The sequence below is a fragment of the Artibeus jamaicensis genome, unplaced genomic scaffold, assembly GCF_021234435.1.
Source record: "Artibeus jamaicensis isolate MK-2021 breed Jamaican fruit bat unplaced genomic scaffold, CSHL_Jam_final contig_525, whole genome shotgun sequence".
In the NCBI taxonomy this organism is placed as follows: Eukaryota; Metazoa; Chordata; class Mammalia; order Chiroptera; family Phyllostomidae; genus Artibeus; species Artibeus jamaicensis.
In genome coordinates, this window is record NW_026521874.1 from 6211812 (window position 1) to 6220881 (window position 9070).

At 52.9% G+C, this 9070-nt stretch overlaps 1 protein-coding gene across 2 annotated transcripts in view; it reads right to left on the reverse strand.

Moving 5' to 3' along the window:
- The window catches only part of SLC8B1 (solute carrier family 8 member B1), a 41411-nt gene extending 34218 nt beyond the window's left edge, over positions 1-7193 (reverse strand). The window contains exons 1-2 of one of the 2 annotated variants that reach the window (XM_053669926.1): positions 6511-7193; positions 5082-5317 (exon numbers count right to left, since the gene is read on the reverse strand). In XM_053669926.1, coding sequence (XP_053525901.1) covers positions 5082-5237 — 156 coding nt within the window. In that variant the 5' untranslated portion in view covers positions 5238-5317; positions 6511-7193. Of the gene's footprint in view, positions 1-5081; positions 5318-6496 lie in introns of both variants that reach the window. The other variant, XM_053669927.1, reaches the window with a different exon arrangement.
- Positions 7194-9070: the final 1877 nt, after the last annotated feature.

Genomic DNA, 9070 nt, shown 5'->3' on the forward strand with positions numbered 1-9070 from the left:
TGGTCAGGGCACATATGGGAGGCAACCGATCAATATTTCTCTCTCACGTCTCCCCGCCTTTCTTCTCTCTCTAAAATCAATAAATGTATCCTCAGGTGAGGATTCAAATAATTAATGTTTAAAGAAGAAATGAACACAAGCCATTCACAAATACATATTTGTTCCGAACAAAACCCAAAACAAACCATATATAAAAATTTCTAAATTCCTCCTCCTCCTCCCTGCCCCCCATAATCCCACCTCTCCCCAAAGGTCCTGCCATGATCAGTTTGAAGCGCATCCTTACACACATTTCTCAGTTTGATAACATTTGCATGGACGCCCTGTTTTACAGTTTGGTTTGTCTTACAGAAACACACCCATCCTGAATCTCTTATTTCTGCAATTTTCTTTATACTAATATATTGATATGCAATGAAGAAGAGGGTGATAAAACTTGAAAATCTTCTCAGTGATTTCTACACGCCGGGCACAGCGCTGGGAGCTTAAATGTCACTCATTCAATCTACACAACTTTGTGAGGGACGTGCTATGAACAAGCCCATTATACGGGTAAGGAGACTAAGGCAGTGTCCGGGGTCCGCTCGGTGGTAGAATCAGGTGGGAAGCCAGGCAGTTTGAGCCTCTAGAACCCCTGTTCTTACTACCACACCCCCTTGCCTCACTGCCGTCTTACATTTTTATTTATTCTTTTTTTTTTTTTACAGAGAGAGGAAAAGAGAGAAGAGAGAAACATCAATTTGTTGTTCCACTCATCTATGGATTCACCGGTTGTATGTGCCCTGACTGGCGGGGATCAAACCTGCAACCTTGGTGTATCAGGACAGCGCTCCAACCCACTGCACCACCTGGCCAGGGCACCGCTCCAACCCACTGCGCCACCTGGCCAGGGCACCGCGGTCACTTCAGCAGCCACAGAGTGTATGTGATACTATGAATGCTCCTCCGTAGTTGCATTTCCCCAGTGAGCGCTGGGTGTGTTTAATTTCCCAATGATGCCAACGATGACTCCTTCTTGCACATGACTCTGAGCACACGTGAGCCCATCTCGGCAGAGAGAATTGTAGAAGTGAGAGTGCTGAGTCAAAGCAGATCCTAATCTGGGTTCCTCCAGAGACAAGAGCTGACGAGCGCACCTCGTTTAGGGCACTTGGCAGATACTGTGTTTCTTACACACTGGACGTCTGGGGGTCAGCCCTGTGACAGGCAAGGCTACTGGCGCCATTTTCCCAACTGCATTTGCTCTCCTTGAGTCTTCACGTCACGTTTTGGTCATCGTTGCAATATTTCAAACTTCTTCACCAACACGATACGGTACAATATAAAGTTAACTTTTATATGCACTGAGAAGCCAAAAATTCACATGACTCACTTTATTGCACTATTTGCTTAATTGCAGTGGCCTGGGACCAAACTTACAATACCTCCAAGGTACGTCCGTACAGGTAAGGAATGTATTTGGATACAAACCCTGACACCGGGAGGTAGGGCGGGGAAGGGAAAGCAACCACTGCAGGCCGGATTGAGACTGTTCCCACCTTGGGCCAGTCACCTTGCAAGCAAGGGAGCTGGGAATTTATTTATCCACCGGCCCCAGGGGTCATCAAGGAGGAATGCTGGGGAGCGAGAGGTTAGTTTCCTGGCATTTGCACTTTCCTTGCTAAGGGTGGTTCTGGAAAAAGATACCAGCAACTAGAAGTCAGCAGAAGCCCATCAACATGGTAGGGTCCAAAGGACACAGGCAGGGCTCAGACAGGGCATGTCCTCCGAGGAGGGGTAAACATCTCCCAATGTCCTCCCCCAAGCTGCACTACACCGGCTGCCAGCTGCCCTGGTCCAGTTCAGGCCGGTGTGGTGGAAACCTCGGGTTCAAGGGCAAGCCTGATTACTTGGAAAGTTAAGCACTCTTTTCCTGTTTTAATAACGGCCATTGGTCTTCCTTCTTCGAACAACCAGTGTTGATTTTTTTTAATTGGAATGTTTGCTTTTTCTTTTTAAAGATTTTATTTATTTATCTTTAGAAGGGAAGGGAAGGAGAGAGAAAGAGAAACATCAATGTATGGTTGCCTTTCATGCATCCCCTGCTGGGAACTGGCCTGCAGGGAACTGGTCTGCAACCCAGGAATATGCCCTGACTGGGAATTGAAGCACGATCCTCTGGTTCCCAGGCCTGTGCTCAATCCATTGAGCTACACCAGCCAGGGCTTGCTTTTTCTTATTGACTCAGAGTAGCCATCTAATGGATATTAGCCCTTTGTCATCTGTCACAGCATGCCATGCATTTGCTTAGGCAATGCCTTCGACTTTGTGGGCTGATAAGAGGGGTTCTACGGAAAGGAACCTCAAGGGGTGATCTGATCATAAATTGCCAAGCCTATAACCCTGATACGGGGTGCAGCCAGGGGGGGCCCCCAAAAAAAAGATTTGGAATGGTGTCCAGAATTCAAAGTGTATAGGAATAATGGAGAGACATGTAAGATGTCCTCACTCCCCCCCCCCAGGTGTGAGTTGGGGGGAAGGGACAGTTTTGTACAGCCACAGCCTTGCAGCTAATCCATGGCATTGTCTTTTAACATATCTATAGCCTTTGGCGGTCACTTGGATGTGTTAAATGGCTGTGGCCAGGCTTGGAGCTAGGGGGGGATGAAGTCACTTCCCCCAAGATGTAACTGGGGGCAGGTCCCCCAAGTTACAGCACCTGCGTAGGGGCTAGGAGAAGATTGGCTCAAGGACATGGGATGATTACTGCCCAGACTAACGATGGCAGCCCAGTAAACTTGTATTAATACAGAAATACTGGCAAGTGTAACTGATCTTGGGAGGAGTCGGAAATAGGGGTACAGAGGAAGATGGGTGCTAGGATTTAAAAGCCAGACACAGCAGCCATTGAGAGGGAGAGCCACGCGGTTTCAGCAGAGTGAGGACCCCCTCTTGGTGAGGTGAAAGAGGGAGCCACGTGGTTTTGGCAGGGTGCGGACCCCCTCTTTCCCAGGTGAAAGGGAAGAACCACGCAGCTTTGCCAGAATGGAGATCCCTGCAGCCAGGTGAAGAAGAAAGCCACATGCTTTTGGTGGAGTGCGGACTCTTGCAGCTTTGGTAGAAGAGGCCCACGCGGCTTTGGGGTGCCCCCTTTGGCCGCGGGGCCTGAAAAGCAACAGAGACTTTGACTGGAATTGGGTACAAAGGACTCTTGCCAGTGGACCATGAGAGGGTACCACAGTACTTTGGATTAACTACAGAGGGATCCTGCCTGCATGGTGACACAGCTGACGGTGCCAGCAGCCTGCAATACAGATGTGTGCTCTTTTCCTGATTTACGGTACCCGGAGTTGGGACAGTGGGAGAGGGGAGTGCTGTGTGGGTGTAGGTGTATACATAAAGGACTTTGATATTTTAGTGGTGGCATTAGGCCTGAATAGCATTAAATAAACATTTTGTTTCCTTTTTCACAAATCTCTGGCATTAAGAGATGTCTTTCCAATTGGCGGCGGACAGAAGGGCCCAGTAGATTTTAGTATTTTGTTTTCGGGAGGGGCCCCTGTTGTATAGCAGTTTTGGGCATCCCTAGGTGGGGCAAATATTGTATTGCCCCTCCCTCAGACCACCTCTTGTTGTTCGGTAACAACCCCACTGAAAGGCTTGAAGCATGCCCTGTCTGTTGTTTTTGTGCCCTAGGTTAGTAACACGAGAAGTAACACCTCTTCAACAGGGCATTGACCCTCAGGAGAGCACCTAATCTTGTTAACCATCCTGGAATCCCACTCCCACCTGGCTTTCCTGTCTTCCACACGGCTCCCTCCTTAAATTCAAAGGCATTAAAAGAACCTGCAAAACTGTTTCTCTCCAGGGCATTTAAAATCTCGCTCCCCTTAAATTCAAAGGGATTAAAAGAACCTGCAAACTGTTTCTCTCCAGGGCATTTCAAATCTCGCTCCCCTTAAATTCAAAGGCATTAAAAGAACCTGCAAAACTTTCTCTCTACGGCATTTAAAATCTCGCTCCCCGGCCTATGTTATTAGTTTAGCTCAAATAAACTTTTATAGAAATTCTCTCCAGGTACAACAAAAGCTAGAAGGTCTCCCTTCTCAGACATTTTGTTCGACAGCTTCATCAAAACCACCTCGCATCCATTAGACGAATATTATGAAAAATAAGTAAGCGCTAGCAAAGGTGTGGAGAAATTGGAATTCTAGTCCCCTGTGGGGGGGGGGATATGAAGTGGAGTCACCTTTGACTCCTCTATTTCCCCACCCCTGCCCCCTCCACCTAATCCATCCATGTATCTCACTCACTGTCCCTCCAGCACTTACCCCAGATCTCACCATTTCTTTCCTGTCTCCCACGCCCACCATAACTCATCTGGGTAGCTGCAGGAGCCTCCCCCACTGGTCCCCCTGCTGCCACTCTCAACCCGGAGAAGCCAGAGAGGTCCCCTGAAGAAATACATCTGATTTTGACAGCCCTCCACTCAAAACTCTCCATTGGCTCCGCACTATCCTAAACTAAATCTCACCTCCTAGCCTCAGCATATAAGGCCTTTTATAATCTGCCCACCACTCCCTCTCCATCCTTATCTCTCAGCTCTCTTCCCCTCACTCACTCTGTGCAGCCATTCTGGCCTCCTCACCGCCAGGGGAGCACACTAAGCTTGTTCCTGCATCAGGGCCCTTGCACCTGCTGTCCTCTTGTGCCTGTAAGGCTCTACCCCCAGAGGTCTGTACAAGCCGCTTTTCTTCGGTCTTGGCTCAGAGGTCATTTCCGCCTAGAAGCCATCAGTGACCACTCAATCTGAAACAGCTGTTAATGTACCCGCCCCCTTACATCTCCGCCTCCCCACTGTCACCTGATCCTGTTTATACGCAGCATCTTACCACCTGAGCTTCACATGTTTACATCTTTATCTGACCTCCCAGAAGACTGTTTGCTCCACGAGGGCAGGGATGTTTGTCCCTCTTGTTCCCTGGTTTATCCCAGGCATCAGCTTAGCACCCGGCACATAGTAGGTACTCAATAACTATTTTTTTGATTGGATGAGTACACCCCCACCTGATGATGCCAGCTTCCCCCCCCCCGATACTCACATCTACAACGAGAGTCTGGTTCACACCTGAGGCTGGAAGTGGGGGGCCGGCGTGGGCCCATGTCCATGGGCCACTGGTCCGGGACCCTGTCTCCACCATCGGCAGCACACAGAGCAGACGCAGCACCCAGTGCAGATTCAGTCGTCCGCTGGCCATCAGCCCCGGGGGCCTCCCCTTCACCCTCTGCTTCCCCTTCTTCAGTGTTTCAGTTCCAAACGGCTAGCAGCTCCAGCCACCTGCAGGTTGGGGGTGAGAAGGAGAGCCAGTGTCACCGAAGACCCCAAGACTCGGCAGGAACAGCCTGAAAACTCTAACCGGGGCTCTGCCCTCCCTCCTCCCCCAACCAGAGAAAAACCAATGTAGAAACCGGCATTCTGGATGGAAGTTCCCTGAGGAGCCCAGGCCACCCCCCTACCCCACTGGTTCAGTAAACAAACAGATTAGATATACCCTTTTTCCTGTGCCCCAGTAATGTCTCCATGGAAACCTAGGACACTCCCCCCCCTAGCCTGAAACCAGAATACGGAGGCTGGAGGGGACGATCCTGAGATTCAGAGTCCAGATTGCCACCTCCGGGGCCCGCTGGGTGAGATAAACAGAAAGAGGGCAGTGGTGGGAACGCTGCAAGTCCTCAGAACAAAATAAAACAAAACAAAAACATATGCTTTCTTTTGGGAGTGGACTTGGCCACCAGTTTGGGGCTACTAAGCAATCCTGCTGTTCTACGTCTTACAATGAGTCAAGCTCTTAACAGTAATGGTCTCGTTCAATCCCCACACGTCGCCTCTCGGGGGGCAAGGCTATTGCTCCCCCTTTTACAGATGAGCAACCTGGGGCAAAGAGCCAGGTCGGTTCCTCACTCTCTGCCACACAGCCTTGCCTCCCTCAACTGGTTCTCAGGACGTCTCTGGAGGGATTACTGTCCCCACCCTTCTTCGGAGGAGGGAGCTGGGCTCGGAGGAGTTCTACAGTTGGCCTGAGGTCACACAGCGAGGAGGCTCCCCAAAGCCAACAGCGCCTTGCACAGCGCAATCGACGCTCAGAGGGACGCTCAGAGGGACGTGAATTGCTCCGAGTCACACAGGCAGTTAGCAGATTCCGGCTGGACCCTGCCACCCTGCCCCCCTCCCACCAGGACCAAAACGACTTCATTTCCTTCCAAAAAAATTTAACTAAAAAGAAAAATCTTTGGCACACGAATTTCCTTCTTTTGGCTCTTCCACACGTTGTAGATGAGCATGTTTTATTTTTGCCATCAAGAAAAACACAGCCCAGAAAACGTTTGCTTTTTTTTTTTTGCAAGGATTGCACAGGCGGTTGTTTCTCAACGTCCTGGCAAGGGCAGGCGGAGGCCCCGAGGGACCGAAGGGGAGAGGAGCGGGCAGAGGCGGCCGGTCCCAGCACTTTTCCCTCACCTGTTGACTCTCACCTCTTTTGTTGGTCTCCAGAATTTCGCTTGGCACCGACTTGGAAGCGCTGACCTGCAGCCAGAAACTCCAAGTTTCCAATGCAGTGCCAGCCACTTAACGAGCTGGGCAGCCTTGGGGAGATCACGTCACCTCTCTGAGCCTCTGGTTCTTCCGTAAAATGGAGACAAATGCTGGCCCATGAGAGCATACAATAAGGGTTCAATAAGTGCTCGCGCCTTGGGTGCCCCCAACTTGAGGATCAGCACCCGTCTCCTCCCTGAGGGTCGCGTAGGTCTTGTACTCGTTCACCAGGGGCATTTATTGGGCGCCTCCGGTGCGCCCATCCGGTGCCCAGCGCTCAGACGCTCGGAAGTTCAGCAGACCTAATAGGAAGGTGTGGACGCAGAAAATCGGGACAGCCACCACCGCTGCGGCTGCACTTTCTACCAAGGTGCTCAGTTTCTCAACCCCGACAGGTGTTGAGAACTTGAAGTCCGGTGCCGGGGCTTCCCGCCGCGCCCCAGGGGGCAGGCAGGCTCTTCCTACCTCGTGCCGGGCCTCGGACCCATAACCTCCGAACCTCGACCTCTCCGGGCCTCGCGGCCTTCCTCGTCACCGCTCGACCGCCCGCGCCACCCAACCGCCCGCCCCGGACACCGCCCGCCGGAGAGCCCCGCCCGCCGCAGCGTCCGGGACGGGTCCGTGAGCAAGTCCCGAGATCGTCGTGCCCCGGCCCAAGGACACGCCCCCCGGGGCTCGCCCCGCCCCTGTTCTTAAAGGCACAGGCTCCCGCGGAGGTCCCGAGGGTCTCACTCTCTACCCTCCTCTGAGCCCTTTGCCCTTCGGTTCTGCTTTCGCCGCTAAAGCAGAAGCAGAGCTGAAACCAAATGGTACAGACAGCTGGAGGCGGGAGAGGGGAAGTTAGAGGGTGAAACTAAAGGGTTCTATTCGCGAGGGAGGGGAGGTGAGAAGACGCCAAAATGCCTCCAGTAATGGATGGTGATAAGGAGTATTGGAGAAGGTCCGGGGTGAGGAGGGCCCCGCCTTACCCACAACTATTCCAGCTGTCCTGCCCGAAATACCTCTGTGTGAGCCACCTCCTAACTGGGTTGAGCATTTCCCTCACCTGGCATCACTTTTAAGAGAAGGCTAATGCAAACTTGTCAGGACGAGGGGATTAGTGATCAACTCATCCTGGCAGAAGAGACTTCTCCTCCCCAGTTTCCCAGGCTCCTGGGGGAAGTTCTGGCCATCTGTGTCTTCCATGCCACTGGACTGGGGAGAGCACGGGTGCCGGACCGGGGTGATGAAGCTGGGGGGCCGTGTCCCCTCCCAGGCCACTCCTCCAGCTCCGCACCTGCCTCCGCAACTGCCCTCTCGGTCCACCTGCTCCGAGCCTGGCCTGAGGCCCTTCACCTGGCACCCCTTTCTGACTTCATTTTACCTGCACCAGCATTCCCTCCGGCTCTGGCCTTGGAAATACTTCCCATCCTCTGAACACTCTGCTCCTTACTCACCACCACGCCTCTGCTCCTTCTGCCCCAAGGCCAGCCCTTCCCTTCTCCACCTGATAAACTCTTACCCCTGTTCCCTGCCCAGCACAGATGCCACCGCCTCCAGGTGGTCTTCCACCTTCCTCCCTGCCCCTCTACCTCTGAGGTTTCTCACCTCTAGAGAGAGCACACCTCTAGTTCCCCACATGACATTGTTAGAATCTCAGAGCATTGGGGTTCTGTGTGACCGTGGGTAAACATTTAGACTCTCCGAGCCCCGGTCTCCCTCCCTGTGAAACGGGGGTGACAGTCTTGCCCGTCTCATGGGGTCGTTGCATGATGAAACTCAACTCTGGACAAAACCCCAGCCCTGGGCCTGGTGCTGAGTGAATTCTCCTTCACTGGAAGGCACTGTTGTTGCTGTCATTCCATGAACCCTACAATGTGGGGACTTACCTGCCCTTGGCCCCCACCAGGCTGGGGGGCCTCACAGCAAGGTGCAGACCCAGTTGGCCCTGTGTTCAGTGCGTGGGAAGAAGAGCCAGTGCGAGGGCCGCTGCTCCCCAGGGCGTCTGCTGCCTGGGGAGGTGGCTCCAGAATCGCTGAGTGTGGATCCTAAGTCCTCCTTCCCCCAGGCTCCCTGACGCTGGTACTCAGGGGCCCGGCCAGGGTGGGGACTTGACATTGTCACTCCAGGTCAGCTGGGCGGCCAGGTCACTACCTCCCTGTCTCCCAGGGGTCAGGGAGGGGACAGGAGAAGGGGCAGAATGACTGCCTGTTGGGGGAAGCCTGGAAAGACCCAAGGGAAAGAATCATTGGACGCAGAGAGGGGAGACACAGGTGGCCTGGGACACAGCCCTGGTTTGCCCCCACTTTGGCGGACAGTGATCAGTGTTAGGGCCTATTTTCATCCGGGCAAGGCCATTTTGGCATCACAGGGGCAGCCTCCGCAATCACTAAGACCCAGGTTCAAATCCTAGCTCCTGGCTACTTGACCTTGGACAGCCATCTCATCTTTTGGAGCCTCATCTGAGAAATGGGGCTACTAACGGCACCTATGGGGCACCCGTAGGATGGTGGTCAGGGT